The following is a 22,500-nucleotide window of genomic DNA, read 5'->3' on the forward strand; positions in this document are numbered from 1 at the left end:
TTTTATAAAAATACTTTTAACACTTAATGCACAAGAGGGAGTACAGAGGCTGTTCTGGAAAATCTCTCTAAACCCTTAAGAAAGCAGCTGAGGGTAGATTTATTGCATGCTATTTAAAACTAAAGGAATGTTTGACTTGTAGTTTTTGTGAAAAATAATGTTAAGGTTACCACTCCAGGCTTATTCATCGGCTGTGCTGTGTGTTGCTTATTGTGGCAGAAACTTGAAGATGTGGCTGTTTTGAATTTGGACCATGTTTGTCTCGATGAGCGTCTTGCCTGGAAAAGGAAGGTAGAAGGCACACAGCTTAATGGGCAGGATTGCATAGGAATGCCAAAATGGGAGAATGTGAGATGCCAGTTTTTTTTTTTCTTTTCCTTTGTTTTTTTTTTAAGGCAACTTCTAAAAAAAAGTTGGCAGGATGATATGTGAATTTGCACTTTCTAGACTTAAAAATGCAAAATTAAACAAAGAACCGCCAAATTAGTCTTCCCTTTCGACTATTATTTCCATTTTGGCGATCAGAGATAGTAGCTTTTTCCAAACCAGAAAACCTCTCAGGACCCCATTTTATAAAGAACGTTGTTTATTTTTTGGGGTTTTGTTTCTCACCTATTTTTGAAATATTTTAATCCAACATGCTTTTCTTTTATAGGGCGATATTGATTTTTAAAATTCAATCGGAGCCGGGGGTGGGGGGGTGGATTGGGGTTGGGGGGGGGGAGATTAGTCTTTATTTCTTTTGCTGAGCTAGAAAAAAAGCTTCCAGCAGTCATGTCACCAGATTGGAAGTCAGGGAGATGTTTTCATTTTCCAGCTCTGTCAGCCCTCACACTGTAAAAGAGCACCAAAATAAACAGTGTCTGTGGAGAGGGAATGAAAGAGAATACTGTTTGGGAGTACAAACACTGCAGCCCCACTGCACTCGGAATTCCTTTTCTACAAGAGAGATGTGAGAGTGAGAGGACAGAGGGACAGGGCTGCTGACCAGCTGTTCGTTCCTGCTGATACCTGCGCAATTATAAATAACGCTTATTAGTTAATAACCCCTCGACTGCCTCTCTGAGGTATCAACATCTTTTACTTTACAGCTTTTGTCATTTGGGTTTTAAAAAATCCAGAATCCACTTAGAAGCGCAGAGAGGGAATGTGGTGCTGTTACTTTTGCCAGTTTGGTATTGTTGGTACCTGTAAAGATTGCTTTAGAAAGTGTTTCTTGGAGGGCAGCTGTTTCAGAACCGCGGCGTGTTGCTGCCGTTTGTCAGTTATTTTAAGCACAAAGTTACTGATGTGATGAATCCCCTGGCATGGGCAGTGCTATGTTTGTCCTGTAGCGTCATAAACCTTCAAGGTCTCGGGACTAGCTGCCTGTGCACCCTGCATACACCCCCCCCCCCCCATCCTGTTTTATCTGCTGTGAGCCGAAATGATCGAGACATCTCTGAGCTACTTCAAAACATTCCTCGATCCCGAATGTGTCTAAATTCTTCAAAACGATCTGCAGAATATGGACACAAGTGCACAAACTACACGGGGGACAAAGACAAGAGGAAACGGAGGAGGAAGCAATGGTGTTGATTATGTGGGGTGTGCGCTTTTAAGAACGTCGACTAGAAGTGATTAAGTTTGGATCTCTAACCAAAGGTGTGCGTCCAGTAACTTACCTGCTTGTTACCAATTGCATAGAAAACATTTACAAAAATGGTACTGAACATTTTGTTGTTTTTTATATTTTAAAATTAATATACCATTCCATGTTCTTTAATCTAATTTGAGGCTTGTTAGTCTATTATTTACTCTTAAATATTAAAACGGAACGCCTCTATGAAGGGAAGATGTAGGATCCCAGTGCTGGTTGTATTTCAAGGTGAATGCAATTTAAAAATACCTCCACACCACCATCTCTGCTGTCTAATCTGAGATATTCTGACTGCCTGGCTTTGCTAAAGTGAAATTTATTGTTAGCTTTAGCTCTGTCTGCTCCAACTGGAGAATCATGAAAATGGACATGTTAACACCCCAGATTAAGCACCACATTCATGTTTTTCTTGGAAATAGATGGTTTTCATGTTACTAAATGTCTACTGCTGTATTATTGTCTAAACATATGATGGAATTGATGTTATTGTTAAGATTCCTTTAAATCATATCATGAAAAAACCTCTGGGTTAATTAAATTAGTCTAAGAGCCATAGGAAAGAATAAGCCAGGAAGAGTTTTTCAAATAATGTGTGTCTCTTTTGTTTGTGAAGTTTGATAGGGGCATTAAGCTGTTTCAGAAAACATTCCCCCCCATTTTCCATTTTTACTAGCTACTGTCTCAGAGCTCTCCAGCTGTTTTATTGTTAAGGCCCTGCTACTTTGCAGTTGTGAGTATACCCCCTACTCTTTTTGCCACATTTGAGAAATTTGATGTACGTACAAAAGTAATTTAAAGGGTTATCTGTAAACCAGAAAAAAGAGATTCTTTGTTTTGCACGATAAAAGATGCTCATCTTTTTATTACATTTCTCGATTTCAGTATGCCTCATCTGGTTTACATTCTGAGAATCTAAATTCTGTACAATTGTCTCCCATATTCATGTTGTGCCTTGCCATCAGTTTTGTTTTAATTTGATCCTTGTATTTCTTTAGGTCATCCTGTTTTTAACAGGCTGTTTCAGAATCAAGCCTTGAACAACAGATGAAAGGATCTGTCTGTGCAGCTTGGCTGAGAGGCTCATGCTCATTGGAGAACTGAAGCTTGGAGGTCCACTGACTATTGCATCTGTCAGAGGAGGCAGAAGCCAACCTAAACAACCAGGATCATGACCGTACCTCTTGTACTGTGGAAACCAGGAGAAGTCCTGGAAATGAAGACATTACTTTCTTACTCACTTGCACTACTAGCACTGCAGGAAGTAATGGCACAAGACATCACCATATCTTACCAAAACCATTTCAGAATATTTTCTGAGTTTCCTATAAGATACAACTGAGGTTCACTACACAGATAGAAAATCTATAATTGAAAACTGAGAATCTTACATCTATTATTTCTTGTGTCAAGTGACCACCTACTTTATTGTAGCCCCTTGCTGATATTGTGTTGAATTGCCTTGTGCTATGATGCAGTGTGGTTAGATAGTCTGAGTTTGACAGCTGAGTAAGGAATCTTTCAGCTGGATAGAAGCTGATATCTGATGTGCTTTCCATGCCTTTCCAATTGCCTTTTCCCAATGCCCCTAGCAGTTGTCTGACAGAGTTCATAGATGTGATTGGCAGTGTAGAAAGACTCGGCTGACGGACATCTTTGAACAGCCGGTCCAAGGACCTTTATGGATACCAACGGTCCTGCAGAATGTGCAGTAATTATCCTGCCCACATGACAGTCATAGAGATCTGTCTTCAGTGTCCTGAAAGCTAACAATGGCTGTCTCTCCGAGCTGTTAGGACTGTGAGTCACATGATAAGACTGTGACATTCTGTATATTTAAGAAAGGATGTTTGTTGAAAACCATGGTTTCCCAGGTTACAGGAAAGAATCCAGGTAGTTCAGACATACAAGTACTCGTTGATCATTAGACCATTTATCACTTGGGGAACTCGGGATCAATGAGAGGCTTTGCTTTTAATTCTGCAATTCTTAGTTTAAATCTAAAGAAAAAATGCTCAATGCCTTTAATGATGGCAACAGTTATGACTCCTACATCACCTTCTATGTCATTGAATACTTTCATAGTTTTCTAAAAGATGTGATAGCTGTATATTTTATTTTTAAATTTTAATATTCAATGAATAAGGCTTAATTTAAAAAGGTTGAGAGCCTTTTTGAAACTCCACAAAATAAGAAAACCAAAGCAATATCTTAATAGTCCTCATTGAAATTTCTGAATGTCCTAAACACAAGAGTACATTGAGTAAGCAGACTGTTGTGATCCTGGTACAAGCTAACATCTTCCTAATCCATTTAATGGATGGGCTATTTTTGATAATGCCAAGAATCGCAGGCTGGCAAGATATTATTGTTTTTTATTTATGTTTTTATATAATAGAGAATATTTTATATTGCTTGAAAAATCATAACAAATTTAAGGCTGCTATTTTTAAGATTATAATACTTTAGAGACAAAAGAAAATACTCTTCCCTTTCAAGGGCAAAGCAAAGCAAGACATTCTCATTAAAATTCTTTGTTCTGAATTTAAATGTAATGAAATGGTTTTGTTGTTGGTTTCAAGAGGAGCCTGTTCCTCGTGGCTCCCCCTACTCTTTAAATATTTTGGGTCCATAAATTGATTTTTTAGTATTTGTTTGTCATACTAAACAAAATGCTTGAAAATTGCACTTTATATCTTTTACGTTTAACCCTAGCAATACATTGTGGTCTGAACTAGTCAACTACTTTTTCTATGTATGAATATAAAGTAAAAATATTGAAAGACTACATTTCCGATTTTCACCTGAAAAGATGAGCAGACCACTGGCACACTCTACCACCTAATCATTGTTATTATGTTGACGTTTTAATTGGCAAAATGTTTCGGCAATACCTTTTTTATTAAATGTTGCAAGTAAAGTGAAAGGCAAGCCAACATCCATTAATAAAGAAGAGTTGCAGATCCATCTCCTAAAATGTGGAAGAACATTAAGAAAATAAAGCTATGATCTCCTCTTGATATTATTTCTTACAACGATAGTTCCTAAACATGATTAAGAATTATTAAGAATAGCAAACATGAGGTTGCCTAATCCAGTTCCAGTTTATGCCTTAAAAGTATTGTGCACCCAGGTTTCCATATTCTTTCCCTATAAAGCTCCAGTCACTGGCCTTGCTCATGTATTATTGTGTTATACAGCTTCATGACTTTACAAACTTGTTGTACACACATTGAAATGAAGTGTTTGTCTAGTAGTTTGAAGAATGTCCTCCTTAGACATATTGTAGATTTTCATGTGCAGAGTCACTTAGACACTCAGGACACACCATTGTCCTCGAGTCTACTGAGCTGCAGAGTACAGACCATAATATTGGCAATTGCACTCCTTCATCCACCTGTGTAAATATTAATATTTTAATGTTTTAAGGCTCATTCCTGATCTCCTCTGTTGCTCTTCTTCAGTTGGTTTGACGTGGGTCTATCCAGAAATGAATGATTTCCCCCAGAGCAAGAATTGCCATTTTTAACCCAGGCTAAAGAAATTATTTTACAAACTGTTGTGAACCTGTTTTACAACAAATGTAAATTGTGTACATCCATGCATTTACAGTACATACAAGTGGATTTTGTGACGACAACTATTTTTCATAATAAAGTTCTTTTAAAGAAATCTATGCAAAGGCTTTGTTGAAATATGTGTTTACAGAATTTTACTGGGAGTCTTACATGTAATACCAACATGTCTTTTTAATATTTTTGTTTGCTTAGAATTTGCACTTACAGAGTGCAAACTTAAAATGCAAAAGTTCTGTGCTGTAGATTGTGTTTATTACAGTGGCTGACAAACTTTTTGTTTACTGACTGGATACAGATATTTCAACTGTCCTATGAGAATAAAATTCTTGCTTCTGTTACTCTTATTGCTTTAGTATTAAGCCCATAATCTGATCTTTATTAAATTGTCTATGTGAATGTCTTGTGTGTCTAGACCGTACGAGAACACTGTGAAATTTGAAATAATATTTTCAGGCACATTAAGTCTTTTTTACTTTTTACTTTTAAATATGTTAAACAATATGACTACAGTCTAGTCCCCCCCCCCCCCTTATTACTAAAACAGAACTAGATTTTACAGTCTTGTTTGCCAGTGTATTAGGCCTTTAGGAATGATGTTTAGCGGTTTTCCGATAGCTCTGATCTACTGTATATTTTAATTTTCAAGGAAGGAATTTTCACCCAATGAAAAATGCTGAATAACCACTCCCTTCAAATAAAAAAATCCATGTGTCCAAGACCGTTTTTTTTAATACAAAAAGTGTTTTCAGGAGTAATATTATGAACACATTAACAGTTTGTGATTTAGTGAAATTTTCACTAAGTGACATACATTGTACAATGGAAAATATTCACTTCCATTTATGAACAAAATGTCCCTAAATAAGTTCTTCTATTGCTGAAAAGAGGTAAACGTAACGATGGCGATTATTCTGGTTCTGACATAGTTCTTTTCCAGCGTGTGATTTTTCCTAAGTCTCTTTGAAATCCATCAGTATCTCTCCTAGCTCAACAGTGTAGGGCACTGAGATGCGCACAGCGCAGATTTCCAGCATGAATATCCTTATGTACTCATTTAAGTACATCAAGGTTTTAAGTTGGCATTCCCAAAAATACAGGTCGCTGCAGCTTCAGCCAAACAGTGCTTTGTTTTATTTTTATACCTTTGTGATTTTTCTCAAAATCCGACAGGCATTTTCAGAGTCTTCTGTTTCAACTGCAGCTACGTTCTCAAGTTGTTGTACCAAGCAGCTCTCCTTACAGGTCACGCAATAAGAAAGCTTTTGTCTGTCATTTTTATAAAAAGGAAATAGGTCTGAAATGCCCAGCTGTCAGAGGGGGGAAAAAGCCAGTTCAGTATGCTGAAAAAAAAAAAGTTTAAAGCTGAAAAACTGTCACTTCTAGGTCCATGGGTCTGACGTTCATCCTAACACAATGACATTACATGTTTAAGGGTGAGTTTTCTAGGCACGTTATGTCTTTAAGCAGAGTGACCAGTCATTCTTCTCCTTCTGCCAGATCCTCTGGTATGTAGCCAAGTTGGCGTTCTGTACAGAGGTATTTTTTAGGAAAAGGGTTGGGGGTTGGCAGGCAACTCAACTGGACACTCCTGCTGAATTGCACTTTGGACGTGCTGGTGGTCTCAGCTGCACTTGCAGGATTTTACAATCATGTTGGAGAGCTGCTCCACCTTGGGAGTCCGTCCGACATAATAGAGGATAGTCAGGGGCTCCAGATCCTGAGGGACGCAGCAGGGAGAGGGAGAGGCTTCAGGATTCAAAGTGCTGTACAGGCTTATTATCTGTGGGAGGACAGAAAGAGACCAGTGATACACTGGCAGCGGCTGTTGTAAAAAGTAAAATTCAACTCTGGCTTCACACTGCCTTTCCTTTGTAATCAAAATGCTTGTGTGCCTCAATGTATTTGGAACTGGATGTGATATATTTAATAATTTAATTCACTCGCTGATTCCGCATATTCATCGGACTGGCTGTTGTTCATGAAGTAAAAAGGTTCTGTCTTGTACTATTGTATTTCTGTCTGTGTAGTTCTGCGAGCAGGGTGTAGCGGAGGGAGACCCCCCCCAAAATTCCCCCAAATGTTTGGACAAAGAGGTGGGGAGACAGCTGCCACAGTTATGTAGACGAACTGCCTGGAGGCAATTAACACCTGACCAGCCATCTCTGGGAGGTGGAAACAAACCACCACAGTGCCTGACGAAGCCCACATGAGCACAGGGCAAACATGCAAACTCCACACAGACAGGAACCCAGGGCAGGAGTCTTAGCCAGTACTCTGGAGTTGTGAAATAGCTGTGCTCACCACAGTGCCCCTCCTGTGGCCTGTAAAGGCTGATAGCTGCGCATTTGCGAAGGTGTTTGTCTCTCACCTGGGCATGTGTAGTGTCCCCACTCCTGAGGTAAGGACAGGGGCCTGAGCAGAAGTTGGCGTAGTAGCCCTTGGGCTCATGGATCCACCTCCAGCCCAGGTCTTCGCGGAAGTCAATGTAGAGGGGGCGCACACAGCAGTTTTCTTCATAATTGCTACAGTTGCAAGAGAAGCAAAAGTGTCGGTAAGCGCCAGCTTATTTTTTTGTCCGTGATCACTCATTTAAGCTAGGTGTCTCTCTTCATTCGAACCCGTCGTTGCACGGGTGGCCAGTTTTCTGTTTTACTTTTGGGAATGTCCCTTAAGCATTGGCATTGCTGCAAACTTTGAAGGTGCTTTCCTAGTGGTCTTAATGCACACGGGACAGCAGGTATGCTGGAAATAGCCAAACTCTGGTCTATATCACCCAGATAGCTCACTTAGTGGAGTGGTGCAGTAGTAACCCAAGGGCGTGGTATTCAATACCTGCTGGAAGCAAGAATGGGGGGACTTTAGTCTTAGGACTGATTAGAGAAACTCTCTTATGTAAGTTACAGGGGATATTAAGGTTGCACCTCCATTGACACTGACTTTTTCTGTGCCTGGCTGATCTTCCGCGCTCTTGACGTTGCAGGTGTGTGTGTGTGTGTGTGGTGGGGGGTGGGGTGGGGCGGTAGCTCAAACCTGAAGCAGTAGTTGGTGTCCAGGGCCCGCTTGCGGCGGGCAGACGTGGAGTAGCTGTCCAGGCGGTGAGGGGGCAGCATCATGAGGATGAGATGAGGGAACAGCTGCTCCTTCTGCCTCCGGAGGCGGCCCAGATCCCAGCGGCCCTGCTCGTCAAACTCGTTCTCCACCCCTGCGGGAAGCGGGCGAGTCAGTCTCTGTCGGCGCGCTTCTCGGGACGGCTACGCTACCCATCACAGCCACAGCGAGCTGGCAGCAGCCCCTGCTCTTCGCCGGGGCGTTTCGTTTGCCTGCGCTGTCTGCTCCTATAATCTACACATGATAGCAGAAGCAGCGGGAATCCTTGGAGAGCCGACACACTGAATATCCACGATCCTCTTTTATTCCTTTCCAAGTGTCTTTGAGTCGCCAGCAGCACATTCCTTCTGGCTCAGACTCCAGCCATTCAAACGTCTTCCCTCCTCAAATCCCTGGGCCCACCTCTAAGTGAGATACCATTTGGAAACTCTTCTGATGTAGTACTTAAGCATTTCAAAAAGTAAAAAAATATATTTTATATGCAAGCCTTTCACACACGGTTATGGACCTGCAGTTGTGCCATTGAAAGAAAATTTATACCAAGCCTAATTTACTCATTTAAAGTATTCATTTAATGCTGTAATGAAATTTCCATTTACTGATAGACTTCAAGATTTATTCTGGGCCATGTGCTTTGCAAGTAAAAAATGAGCTGAGCAGGTACAAAAAAAAAGATCTGTTTTTTCACTCACACCAATCTTTCATTTCACTGTTTAGTAGTCCAGGATAAATTGTTGCACAAAAGTAAAAGGAACAAAATAGTTTATTAAAAAATAAACTTAAGTCAACACTGGGTTGTAAATGAGAAGCTCAATGGTTTTGGTCTTACTTGAATATAATTTTTTTGAAAAAAAAATACAGGGTTTTAGGTTTAGAGAAGCAAAATGCTTTGAATCTTTGCCTGTTATTGGTTGATGCAAAAAAATCCAGCAGTGGAACAGATAAGTGAAGGACTTGGCTTCACAGATTACTGGTTCAGATATGAGCTGTGTCATTAGCTGACTTTGACTTTGACCCACATTTTTCAAATCGCAACTGGCTGCCAGGCTGGGTGAGTTCATGGTTGGACTAGGGAGTCCTGATCTTGCTGCACAACTGTGACCCCTTTGACCTGCTGGGCACCTCTGAGCTTGCACTGGTGACAGGGAGGACTGCACTAAGTTTCCACTTGTTGCCTAACCCATAATGCACAGGGGCGTGCCCAGCGATAAGGAGCACCTGGTCTGACGGCAAACATACTTCGGAATACACAAGTAACTAAATCTGCCGTTCTTCAGACATAGGGGTAAAATGGGCAGGTCCACAGCTGTCATTTCCAAAAATAATTGAGAGGAATAATAAAAAAGAAAGCAATTCCATACTGAAGGATAAAAAGTGAGGACAGACACTAGAACAGGATTAAAAAATGCTAAGCAAACAACTCGGTTTCTTGAGACTGGTAGAAATATGCTATCCATGCATGAATTAATTTGATTATTTTCTTTCTTGTTTATTATCCGGAAGGTTTGCTTACCTTTGAACTTGACTTCCAGCAGCTCATTTCTGTTCTCCAGGATGTCGCCGTTGGTGTTAAAGGTGTGGCAGGGACAGTGCACGCTGATCTCCAGGCCCAGATTGGTCTCTGCGAAAACACCAGGACTCGGATTCAGGAATGGAAGAATCCTGGTAGTTCAGCTATTCGTTTCACTGTCCCTTGTTTTAGTTTTCGGCAGTGTAATTGGAACGAGGGCTGTTTGAATCGGAATCATGGCCTATCCTTCCAAGCACTGGAAACATTGGAGAGGCATGTCACAAGGCCCATTCCAGCATGCTTTTCAGAATTCAGCGGATAGGGTAGTTTAACCTTCAACTCCTTCAATTATGAAAGTCCGCAACTAACCTCTGTACATGAGCCACTCTCTGACCGTCTCCGTGACGTCAAAGGATATCCACTCGGGTAACCCCTTTGTCAAGACGTTTTTTCCCGCGATGTAGCGCTGCTTGGCTATATGTTCATCTGGCCTCAGAATCTGTGGCGGTGACACAAATCGGTGACTTTAGCCTTCAGAATTCACTTCAGACTGTCATGGTCATCGTGACACTCCTCCAAAAAGGAAAGCAGCCCTTTGGAGAGCAGGTTTTGCTTAAAATCAACTGGCCACCAAGTTTTCAGTGACAACGTTGTGGGAATGTGCTTTTAATATTAGTGCAGTACTGATGTGCCAAGAGAAACCAGCATGTCCATGGGGCACTTTGTGAATTTCAAGGAACACAAACTGAAGGGAAGTTACACCTGTCTGGGCTCACCTGGGACACAGGAGTTTTCATTCGTTGTGACTGAATGAGGCCAACCATTAAACGTTGCTGGGTTCAGAAATGAAATGAGTTGGAAGGTCTTGGTTTAGCTTTCAGTATTCCATATTTCGCTTTTTTGTTCTAAAAAAGGGTCTTTAAGCCCAGGCTCCTTTGATGAGGGTCAGGACTACACTGGGGACAGACTCCAGAGTACTGGGGCTGACCGAGTAACTGGACAGCGTTCACATTTCAGCACATCTCCTCTGACTGAGGCGGGCATTTATATGATACACCGCGGACCCCCAGCCCATTCAAACTCGTGGAGGCGAGTCCATTTGTGGGTTTGGTAGGTCACTTTTCTGGTGACCTCTCATGTCTTTTTTGAGCTCATGGTAGCAATCTACAGTCCTGACAGAATTATTTTAGTCTGGCTGTCGGTGCTGAAAATGGTATGCAGCTGAGAGTCTGTCGTCTCCAAAGCAGGAAATGATGGAACCTGATCACAGCTCCTTCTCTCATGGGGGATTATGGTAGAAAATAAGAGAAAATTTCCCCCAAAAGACAGGTGCAGACACTTCCGACTTAATATTACCAACATATTTTCTTTCACTTCATTTCACAATTAGGCCTGTATGTCTATGCATGGAAATGTTATATATGTTGCATGGAAAGCAACTGATATTTTACAATTCTTCCTTTGCTTTCAAGAATAAGCAGAACCATACAGCTGCACTTCATTTATATTTTTTAAAGTAGTGACATTAAAATGATATACTCATAGTGGCAGGGTTATGAAACCTACTGTATTTCTGGTCTTTCTTCAAACCTCTGATGTGCTGCACTGAAGAATTTTGTGATCCATTTAAACTGCTTTTTTAAGATCCTGCGTTTCGTAAAGTTATGGGAAGATTGTTCGCCATGTGAAATGTGGATACACCAACAACGGGTATGTCTTTTTTTTTTACAGAGGAGCATATCAATTCAGAACCGTGCATTCATTGCCTGAAGGAAAATACATTTTGCCCCTTTAAAAATTTTCAGTCTCTCTGAGCTGATTATGATCTGCTCTTTGAAAAGTTGAAAAACATCCCAAGCACAGAGTCTATGCCAAATTTCTGCTGAGTGCATTCCAGGCCATTTCTATTGTGGTAAAGAGACAAGGAAACGGTACCTTTACACACCTGGTAGAGTTCGATTCGCTGCTCGTTCTTCTTTGCGCTGGAGTTGGGCACTCGCAGGGCCCGGAACTCCGCCCTGAACAGGTGGGTAGCGTTCTTCTCCATGGCCGAGACGTTGAAACGGAACACCTTCGAGGTGACGCTCTTGAGGCAGTGCTGGAGGTCATCTGCCAGGCCACAGAGAGAGAACGAGGGCGACAGACCCTGGTTAAGGAGTGCTTTATTTTCTGGGCAGGCGTCTTCCGACGTGAGTCTCAGGTCAAAAGAGGAATAAAGACTTTTGTAGAGGATTGGAAAGTCAATGCAGACTTCACAAAATGAGGAATTCCTTTGCCCCACATTCAATCCTCCTACTCAGTCAATAAATGGGTATTGGTTAGGGGCAAAATGAAGGGGTGTTGTGCATTTATAAGGGCTCAGGGGGATTGTGGAAGGTGTAAACTCGCAGGTTCTGGTAAGCTGCGTGAGGTCCTGTAGGAGTGGTGTGTAATGACAATGTAGGGGTTAATGTCTTTTATGTAATGTTATATTTATGTTTAGTGTAATGTTTATTTGGACTGTTTCTCCATTTTGTGGAAGCCTCTGTGTGTGTAAAACACGGCTGCTGGAAAGCAAAACAAATTGCTGAGAAATCGGACAATAAAGTATTATTGTATCGTAAAAAGAAAACGCTAATGTGAAAGTAAGTTCAGAGTCTTCACGGAATGTATTTCCTCGACTTTGGAAGAGAACTCTTTTTTTTTTCAGCAGGGAAAAAAAAGTCACAAACTTTTGCCCATCTGTAAATGCTTCATGGATATGACTCCTAGTTAGCAACAAGTTGAAGTCATAAAATTAAAACCAAATGTCCCAAATCATGGAAGAAACCAGGCCGAGGAAATGAGTGTGTTACTCCCCTCCTCTTCCTTCTCATCAGCAGGTGCCTGAAGAGCCAGGACAGTTTTAATGATGCCCGGGGCCTGGAGCTGGGCCTCCCCGTCAGAGGAGAAACTTCACCGGTGATTGTGCACAATACATCAAGAATCTAGTTAACATTTATATTCGAGATGGCGGATATTCAGCCATGAATGCATTGGCTAGTGGAACTGCCGACATTTTCGTAATGTATAGATAGCCAAAAGAGAATGGAAAAAAAAAACTGATGCACTGAGTATACAGTTGCTTAAACTGAGAAAGTGAGTCTTACAGAACAACCCAGGAAGAGCCCCCAGGTCTCTTTCTTTCACCAAAAAACACAATTTATTCATTTATTATTTTAACCAGGAGTGCGCACGGCAAATGTCACAGAGGACCAGGAACACAGTTCCGCAAACTCAGCTCGCTGTATTCTGGCTGTTCATTTAGTAGGATCCCGGTTCTGCATTTATCCATGCCCACCTGTCACGTTTTGGGACCAGTTCGTTAAGAGAATGTTGCGGAAAAGTTGGTTCGTCTTGGAAGAAAAAAAGCGGAAGACAAAAAAAGAGCTTTTATCCCTAGACTTTTTTTTTTCGTGAGAGGACCTGAGGTTAATTTAAACTCCATAAGTTCAGCTGCTCACTCCTACCTTAGACATTATCTGATTGTTCCAAGGATTCCTGCCTATTTTTAGGTGACCTTTTCTAGCTTTATCCTTGGCCAAATAACTGAGGCCTGCTCTTTCCAGAGGTCTCAGACAGGCTGATAGGCCCTCTGTCTGTATGTGGAAGGTGGAAAGCCCCACATTTAGAGATTTGAAATTCTAATCAAGTCTTTAGTTTCCTTTTGGATGACCTCATTTTTCCTATTACGGTGGTTTTAGGTGGATTTCACATTATAGTTATTTTTGCCAGGGATCTGAAGGTAATTTGTTCCATGGCTGCGAGTGCTATGGATTGTTGGGATAATTGGAGTAAAATATAGCGGCTAATTTACTATCTTCTGTTATCAGATCTTTGTTATTGTGAGGCAATCCAGAAAGTTGAGATCAGCAGTTATCTTAACCTGGACACTCCAAAAAAAAAGCAGAACACGAAATTTTATTTTATGCTGATTTCATTAGTCATACGAGACCCACAATTTGCTTCTAAAAAATGTCCCCGTTTTCCGATGCGTCACGATTTTGTCGTTGAAATAGTTTTCTTCCGTGAGTCTTAGTGTTCAGAAAAAAAGATAGTTGTAAAAGAGCGGGTCTTGTTTGACGATTTGTATTTGTAAATTCCTTAATTATATTTCTGTTTTGCGGATACAGCTTAACCTGTCCATTGTCTCCACCGTGTAACAGAATAAATGTTTATAAGGGGAGTTTTCGAATCTGCCTGATAAAGAGAAGTACAGTATCTTAGGCATGAGACACAACTACTTTGAAAAATGTTGGATTTTTCGATATTGTTAAAATCTGAAATATTCCTGCTCATAAATGAACAGATGGGTGTAATCTGGAGCAGGTGGTCCCCAATCGTGGACCTGCGGAGCCCCACATCTGCTGTTTTGTGTTCCACCTGAGAGCTCAATTTAATAATTGAACCCTTAATGGTCAAAATAATAGGTTTAATTTGAAGTCTTTCATTGTTTTCAGTTCTTAAACATGTAACAGATTGCCTTTTAACTATTGTGTTTCTTCAGTAACTTAAGATCTCCAACCAACGAGCATAAAACAAAAACCTGGAAGGGTTCCAACCAAGCAGCCTGTTGGTTCCATTAAGATTTCATTGGAGTTAAGAGCTCAGCTGCAATGAAGACCAGCAGGTGTGGACGACCAGGACTGGGAACCCCTGTTCCAGCGCTCTAAAGAGTTTCCTAAACAAAAACACATTTCACACAGATTCTCCTGCAGTCCCGAACTGTAGCACTATAACGCCACCATAATATTCCTAGAAGTAAAATGACCTTTTTTCCACATTGCCACATTGTTCAACAGGCTGAGTTGCAGAGTGAAACAAGACACTGTGGCAGCAGCACAGGCACTGATCACTCCCTTAGCAGGTTATCCAGGCTGCAGGCCAAAAGATTGAAGCAATGGCATGAGGTATGCACTTCAAGAATAAGTGTAATCTCGGTTTTGAGAGACTGAAAATAGTAAGTATTCTTAGTAGTTCCCCTAAAATGATCAACACTACCTGAAGTTTGGAACTGACAGTATGCTATTCTGCTCAGCACTCTTTACTGTTGACTGTCTTCTACACTGAAACTCTTTACTTTTCCTTACTCTTTTTTATGTCCCATGTTTGACTGTGATGCACAGTGCAGCAGTCTCCAAACAGCTTTAGAAAGAATAGATTATGTGTGGGCTGCTGTAAGGACTTGTCCACTGAAGTGGACATGAAGTTGGCCACTTTTAAACTCAAAAGTACCGGAGCCATGGATGATCTCAGTCCTCAAAGCCAAAGGAAAAAAAAATTCTTTGGGGATTTTCCCAGTCGTTCTACAAGCCTCTCTGAGCACAGAGGTCTGAGCTCCAACACTAGCGGAGCTCAGCATTCAGAAGTGACTGCCTGGCAGTGCTGGATCTGTTCTTCAGAGCTTGAGGCTTTACACAGTGCATGACGTTACACCAGTGCTCCAAGAACAAAGACTACTTGGCTGTATAAGTTACTGCAGAGGTAAATTTTAACATCATCTGTTCCTTAAAAATTAAATTGGAAGGGACGTTTTCAAAGTTCTTTTCAATGACTTTATCAGTCTTGCACGTAAGTCATCTGACATCTCTCTGGGTACTTGTTATCCAAAGAAAACACAGCTCATGTTCCGTTTTGTTTTTATGACTCAGTAATGACAAAGAAAAGTGAAAATTACAGTTCACTAACAGATTTCTTATTCTCTCTACTACATACACAACTGTCAGCTGTAACCCCCATATCTTATGACAAAGGACTGTGAAACAATCAAAAAATTTACTTTACTTATGCTTTCTATCCAGACTCAAGCAGTTGTTCTTTTCTTAGAGTGCTACTTCCATCTCTAAATGAGGGGGAAATATCAGCTCAAAGGAGAAGGCCCAGTGAGATACTAGTCTCCTCATAGCTCAATGACTTCCCCTTACATCTCTGAATCTCACATATAAATCACTGCCTAAAGAACTCAGTGCATGAGATAATGTGATGAAGTTATCTGTTGAAGTAAGACAGCTTTTTTCCACTTGATTGAAGGAGAAAAAAAGCTGCTGGAGTAGGCCGGAGAGCTCTGTCTCTGTTTGGCTCTGGATGACATCACCTTTATACTGTTTCATATATCAGAAGAGTGAATGTCTTCTGATCTAATCCACACCAACCCCCTGCTGAATCCATGATTGCTGTATGCTAGATGCATTAAATGATTCTATAGATCAGCAATAAAAAGTAACTACTATATACTACTGTATATACTATATACTATAGACTGCTGTCTTCTAACTTTACACCTGTCCTAACAAGTACTAGAATACTAGAAAGACCAAGAAAGGCCTAAAAGTTGAGTGGTCTCTGATTTTTTTATCTTTTAATAGGGAAATCCTAGAGTATCTGTGGGTTTTGTGTTTTAATGTTAACCAAGATACATGCTGTTCCTTCTGCAGTTCTGCTCTTTTTGCCCAGAGAAGTGGGTTACACAGTCTTTTTACACTTTGACTGGATCACCACCATCAGTAGTTGACAGTATCTGAATGCCACAGATCTATGGGAGGACATGCTCACACTAATGTCATTCAGGCCTGAAATGCTGGAAAACGAAACTTCAGAAGGAGGGAGTCCTCTTTCAGGTTGGCATCTTTCTTTTTGACTTTTTCTCCTACTCTATTATGTACGTAACTCTGAATACAATCTGATTGGTGGGTTTCCTGAAAGCTATAGGCAGTAACGACTGTCAGTCAAGCACTTCTATCCTCTGTCTGCTAAGAGGTTCCGTTGTTGCTCAATTGGTTGGTTTGGATCAATTTCATTCTGAAATATTAGGCTGAGTCACCAGCCTACAATCACAAGGCACCACCTGCTATGCTATCTTGGGCGTTTATCTAGGTATGTTATTGCATTTAAGTTTCCTTCAACCATGCAAAGGATTTCAGTCCTTAAAGAAGCAGAGCAGAGTCACATCATGATGGAACTGGAGCTTTGCTTGGCTTTTTATCATGATTCTCCTTTCTGCTTCTTTAAGAGGTCTAATCCTAAATTATAAAGCCATCAACAGAACTTGACCAAAAAAACTATTTGTGTGCATTTTGATATACTATATGCAATCACATCCAACTACATTATATCCTGTGTGCTTTCTTGAAAAGAGGTTTGCGTTTTTGTCCTCAGCCATTGATGACTTGTTTGTTCAGATATTATTATACTGTTCTTTTATCACCTCAGGTTCCAGATTTTGTCAGATAGTCTGAAGGTCCTCGTCTGTTAGTCTAGGTTGACCTCTTCAAGATCTCTGTTAACACAACCTTTCTTCTCTTGTACTTCTCAATAACAGATCTTGCTGTGTTTTTGTGCCTTTATCCCTTGATTTGTGCCTTTTTGTCAGGTAAATATTAATTAACACTTCAACTTTTCAGTCACAACTTTCCAGGAGACTGGATTGTCTTATTACACTTCCTGTCAGGCTAGCAGTTAGCACTGTGGATAGCCATTTCCCCCTTTTTAGTAATAATCAGCATGCCATAAATAACTCTGACCAATGAAATGAATTAAATGATAAATTGTAGAATAAACACATTTTAGACATTGATTCTTGGTCTTGTGATTGGATAAAGAACTGGTTCATATTAATACTTATGCAACTGCTCTCCTGTAATCCCACCCAAAACTGGAAGGGTGATCATTGTAAAATGGGAGAGAGAGAACAATATGTAATTTTTAAGAGTTCGTTGGGAAGTGTGCTGTACCTTCATATTTAGAAAAAACGATATTTAGTAATGAGCCAGCAGTGGAGCCATTTCTAAAGTGTTTACAGTCCAGTATGATGTTGGAAGGTGAAGCAGTTCTTGTTGAAAAGGTTAGGTTGTCAAATTAGAGAAATATTTTCAAGAAAAAGTCAAAACATTGGAGCAATATGTCATTTAAAAAAAAAAAGACAGTAAGTAGTTCTGGGAGGACAGCCATTCTTACCCTGAGCTTCCTGTTGGGGCTAGTAATAGTGGAGGCTTTTTCTCTTTATATGTGCTAGTCAAATAAGTGTTTGGCACAAGAGCAAAGAATCAGAGAATTACAGCATTGAGGCCGCCATTCAGACTTCTGCTAGGTGCAGTGCTAGAATGTGGAAAAACAAACAGAAACCTGTCAGAGGATGAGCCCTCAAAGCAAGCAAGGGGAAAGGCTGAGCCTTAGTCAGCTGGAGGTCTTCCACAGTTGCAAAACAGCCACACTAAAAAAAATCATCAGTGCAAATCTGAAAATATTCCAGCTTGCTCTCTGCTTCCAAAAGAAATGTATGCAAAACTCATTAGTCCATCTCAATGGAATGAAAATATGCATTACAGTATTAACACAGTGTCAGACGTAATGCTTTTTACTAATGAAACAAGCAGTGCTGGATATGAAATTACATAATGTGGATTCAAGAAACGAAAAAGATGAAGTTTCGACAACAGTGATGGCTACTGGAGAACAAAATTCACCTTTGTTAATTTAAAGTGTGCAGTTATGCAATGAGGTTTTCAGATATTAGAACAGACAATAGATTTAGGAATTGTTCATGAAAGTCTTCAGACCATAGGGACTGAAATCTCAAAGCACATTTCCTGTTACCTTTAGCAACATTTTCCAGTTTTTTTGTTCTCTTCTGAATATGAGCATGAAGACATTGATTTGAGCTGCAGAATCTATGCCCCCTCTTCTCCCTGCTCAGATATAGTCTCACAACTCTCCTCCGTAGTGAAGCCCATGATTTTGATTGGATTTTTCAGAAGTTGAAACGGAGATAGCGTGAAGAAAAAGGAATTTTGTGCCAGTGCCAAATGAGCACTGCTTCATTTCTGCTTTGAATCAAACACCTGTTGATTTCAAAGGCTAGTATGATGCAATGACGCTGATGCAATGACTCTGACTTCAGCACTGTCTGCATCCAATTGTTTAACACAAGTTTTTCTTGTCTTTTTTCAGAAAATATGACTCAAATTTTGCACCTCAGCAGAAAGCTTTGATAATCATCACTGGGGAGCAGGTTATTCACATTGTGAGCTGCTGTTGCTGCAGTACCACCAATATGATGCTGTGGCAGTGTTCACTATTGTAGTGCCAAAGATTTAATCTAATAAGAAGTGGAAAAGTACTATGTCCCCTTGCTATTTTGTAAGTAAACACAATTAACCTTTAAAAGTGGTACTACATATTTCTTAGAATAAATGTACAAGCTGAACCTGCAAACATACCCTTTCATTATATACTGTGTATATTTAACTACTTACATTCGTTAAAAACAAAAGACTCGTGTTTGTAATTATTAAGATGACTCCAAATCCAAATCCAAGAAACATTCCAATGAAATGTGTCAGCTTGTCTGCTTTTGGCGGTAGCAGTAATCTTGTATCCTGAGTTCACTGAGAATCCTACTTTCAGTGTAATTAATCTCCTGTTTGCTTTTTCTATCAAAGCTCTCTTCAATGGCATGTGAGACACTGCCACGCTCAACTCTGCACACAAGCTCTCCAGTTTTGAACTTGCAGCCAATACTCTTGTCACATGAACTGAGGAAACGTTTTTTTCAGCCAAGCTAAAAGGAGGTCCTCACATTAGCCTAATTTGTTAACATTTCCTCTCTCTTTTTACAGCATCCCTGAGATGTATGCATACCCCTAATTCTTGATGTGCCAACAGTGAAATATGAGACTGAAGAGTTGATGAGTTAATGGAAAACTGAGAGTGTATGCAGCCACAAACATGTCTGCTACACTACACCTCAGTTCAGTTCAGGTGAGGATTAAGAGGGAAATATTATACCCAGTAACACAAGGCCTTGACGTCTGTCTTCATTCATGATCCTATTGAGATAAACATGGATTTTCTTGACACTTCAGACAGATAACCTTCACAACCTGCCTCTCTGTTCATTAGAAAAAGCCTACAATGTGGCTTTGGTAGATATGAAAGAATATTGGTTAAAGGCAACACAGTCAAACCAGCAGATCCAGTTGATAGCACAGTAGGTCAAAAGGTCAAGAGAACTAGTGAGGGATTAGTGTGAAATATCAAGGCAGATTATTTGTCTATAGAAAGCCTTTTCAACAAAAACTGCCATATCAACTATACAATATGTGTGACAGCGGGCAATATTAATGTATAATGCACTGTGTTTTTGTAGTTAAGTAACTTTCCACATATCATCAAAAGAAAAAAAAAGTTTTAGTTTGCCAACGAAATACATAGTACTTAGTGGAACGACCACAGAGGAATAGTTGCTGAAAGCTTTAGCATTGTCTTAATACAATTTGCAGAGGTTTCGTGCTTTCATCTGGAACAGCATTCTATTTTGATTGTAATAACAGAAGCACCGGCGGTAAGTGTTTAGGAGGGAACGGAACAGAGCCGCTCTGCTATTGCAATAAGGTACTTGACCCCCTCAAATTTTATTTGCAGGGCATCCTCATTCACTAATTTCCACGGCCAGCAAACAAAAGCAGCACAATATTAACTCTGTGCGCCCGCCAAGAAGTGTTGCTTGTCTAACACAGGAAAGTGCGGTATTTATCCTTCAGCCACTAGCAAAGGGGAAAAGGTCACTTAAAAACATAGTTATACGAAGATAACAACTTCCTAAAGTGTACGCAGTTGCTGATAAGCTTAAAATACAAACGGAGCGCTTACTGTTTTCCGGCGTCCCCTGAATCATGTTGAATTTGTATATTTCTTTGGCGTAGTACTCTGTCTCCGTATTGTCTTGAGCGCAGCTCTGATGCCTGTCTCTGCCCACCTCTTCCAGCAACTCCTTCGTGCTGTTGTACAGCGCCAGCACTTGGAAAGGGACCTGAGTCGGACCTACATCCTTGGGCACGCTCGTCAGTCTTAGCTTACTGAGGATCTGTCCCCGAATCGCCTCGACCCTCTTCTTCTTGATGTTGTGGATATCCACAGTGGTGCAAGTGGACAGTGTCAAAGTCATGGTCACAAAGTTCAAAAGCAGGAAAAACAAAAGTGCTTTACCCAGATACATCTTGGTTGGCTTTTCTTTTTTTTCCCCCCCAAATAGCGGTTATTCAATCAAAGGACCCAATTCCTCCCGAAAATGACTCCTAACAGGTACATACGTTTCACTGAGGGGTAAAAAAAAGAGATCTGGAATCTTCCTTTAAACTTTTGACACTTTTGTTTACAGATTTGTTTCTCTTGAGTTGATCTCTTTCTTCTCATTCAGTTGTTCATTGAGTCATTTGCCCCCATTGTGTGAAACGACGATTTACAAAGAAGTGGCCTTTCAGCGGAATCCGATTCTGTATTCCAAAAACACCGACTATCATAATTCAGCATTAATCTTACTGTTGGTAATACTTTATCAAACGTCCCCTTTCGTCTTCCTTCATTACTTTTATTAAAAGTACTGGCATCCTATTCGCTCCTCTCCTTGCGCAATCTATTTTTAACAAGTGTTAGATCCAGTTTCCCTGATAAGTTTATTTTTTCATCTCTGGCTGGTACGGACTTCTTATTTCTCCTTTGCCATTCGAACCCCTCTCTCCCTCTGCGTTTGCGACGAGTCTCGGACTCTGAACGGGCTTTTAGGCTCAGAGGATATTTTATATCGAGTTTTTTTCATGACGTTTTGCGGAGGAGGGACCGCAGGTTAAACGCATCTCTCGTGCGCTCCCTCGCTGTCTTTACTGCTTTATCCTGCTCTTTATTTTTTTTGTCATTTCTGTTGTGAAATAATGAGGATGTGTAGCTATGGTATTTTTCTAAAATTTCGGCTCCTTGTTTTTGTCAGGTTAAGGAAATGTCGGTTAATTGGCAGTTGGGGCAGATCCTTCTTTTCAGTCTTACTGACGCGAGATTCAAGATTTTGGGATGAAAGCAGGCTTGAACTAGGTGAAACTGCCGGGGGGTGTTGAATGGCGATTTTCTGAATCTTTAATATCTCTAGAATCGACTTATATGTGACACCGTCTTTTAATGTTTCCAGAGTCAATAGTCAATAGTCAATTTTTTTTTTGTATTAAAGTTGACTTTATAACCCGGTAACATCTATCCCAGATTGTACAAATCATTAAGCGATTGAACCTCTCTGCTATACGCAATCCAGCAAAATCCAAACTTTGGATATAGTGTAAATGCCTTATAATAAATCTAACTTGTAACCTTTTTAAGGACGTCATTAGCAATACGTTCCATTAACACTCCTTACATTTTGCAGAAATGAAAGCGCTCCCTCTGGTGGCGACTAGCAATCCTCTCACTCTTATTTTTCTCATTGACATAAACCAGAACTGCGAGCGCCGACGAGTTTCCTGTTTTCTTTAGTTCTTGCCAGTTACCATTTTTTTTGTTTAAATAATAATGTCGTTAGAACTGACTTAGTATTTTTTTTACAAAGTATCTTAATACCCGTGAGATATTTTATAGCATATTTCCTTTTTGTTTCAATCTGGTTTTTAATTCTAGAAAACGGTTGAAAAAGCAAAAGCAAAGTAGTTTCACTTAAAGCAATATTGTTAATAGTTCTATGGGCGGCAAAGCGGCGCTGTGCTGTCTCACAGGGCTCGTTCCCGGTGTTCAGGTCCGGACCTGGGGTGCTGTCTGCATGGAGTTTGTATGTTCTCTCCATGTTCATGTGGGTTTTCCCACAGTCCAAGAACACTCTTGGGTTCTGGGAAAAC

The 22,500-nt window shown here is 40.4% G+C and overlaps 2 protein-coding genes across 2 annotated transcripts in view; one reads left to right on the forward strand and one right to left on the reverse strand.

Moving 5' to 3' along the window:
* Positions 1–5,310, forward strand: part of ttll5 (tubulin tyrosine ligase-like family, member 5) — a 65,333-nt gene extending 60,023 nt beyond the window's left edge. The window contains exon 33 of the mRNA XM_088925216.1: positions 2,635–5,310. Coding sequence (XP_088781342.1) covers positions 2,635–2,687 — 53 coding nt within the window. The 3' untranslated portion in view covers positions 2,688–5,310. The remainder of the gene's footprint in view (positions 1–2,634) is intronic.
* Positions 5,311–5,925: 615 nt separating this feature from the next.
* On the reverse strand, positions 5,926–21,399 carry tgfb3 (transforming growth factor, beta 3). Its single transcript, XM_088925217.1, has 7 exons — positions 20,498–21,399; positions 11,778–11,941; positions 10,202–10,331; positions 9,836–9,943; positions 8,245–8,416; positions 7,583–7,736; positions 5,926–6,994 (listed from the first exon to the last, which is right to left on the reverse strand). Exons 1-7 carry the CDS (start codon positions 20,841–20,843, stop codon positions 6,836–6,838), a joined length of 1,233 nt encoding a protein of 410 aa, XP_088781343.1. The 5' UTR covers positions 20,844–21,399; the 3' UTR covers positions 5,926–6,835.
* Between the last annotated feature and the right edge of the window lie 1,101 nt (positions 21,400–22,500).

The sequence above is a fragment of the Atractosteus spatula genome, chromosome 9, assembly GCF_055471065.1.
Source record: "Atractosteus spatula isolate fAtrSpa1 chromosome 9, fAtrSpa1.hap1, whole genome shotgun sequence".
NCBI lineage: Eukaryota > Metazoa > Chordata > Actinopteri > Semionotiformes > Lepisosteidae > Atractosteus > Atractosteus spatula.

Coding starts and splice junctions, on each gene's coding strand:
- tgfb3 (XM_088925217.1), bottom strand. CDS start 20,843: ATGTATCTGGGTAAAGCACTTTTGTTTTTCCTGCTTTTGAACTTTGTG. Junction 7,737..8,244: donor GACACCAACTACTGCTTCAG/GTTTGAGCTACC, acceptor TTGCAACTGTAG/CAATTATGAAGAAAACTGCT. Junction 6,995..7,582: donor GGGACACTACACATGCCCAG/GTGAGAGACAAA, acceptor GTCCTCCCACAG/ATAATAAGCCTGTACAGCAC.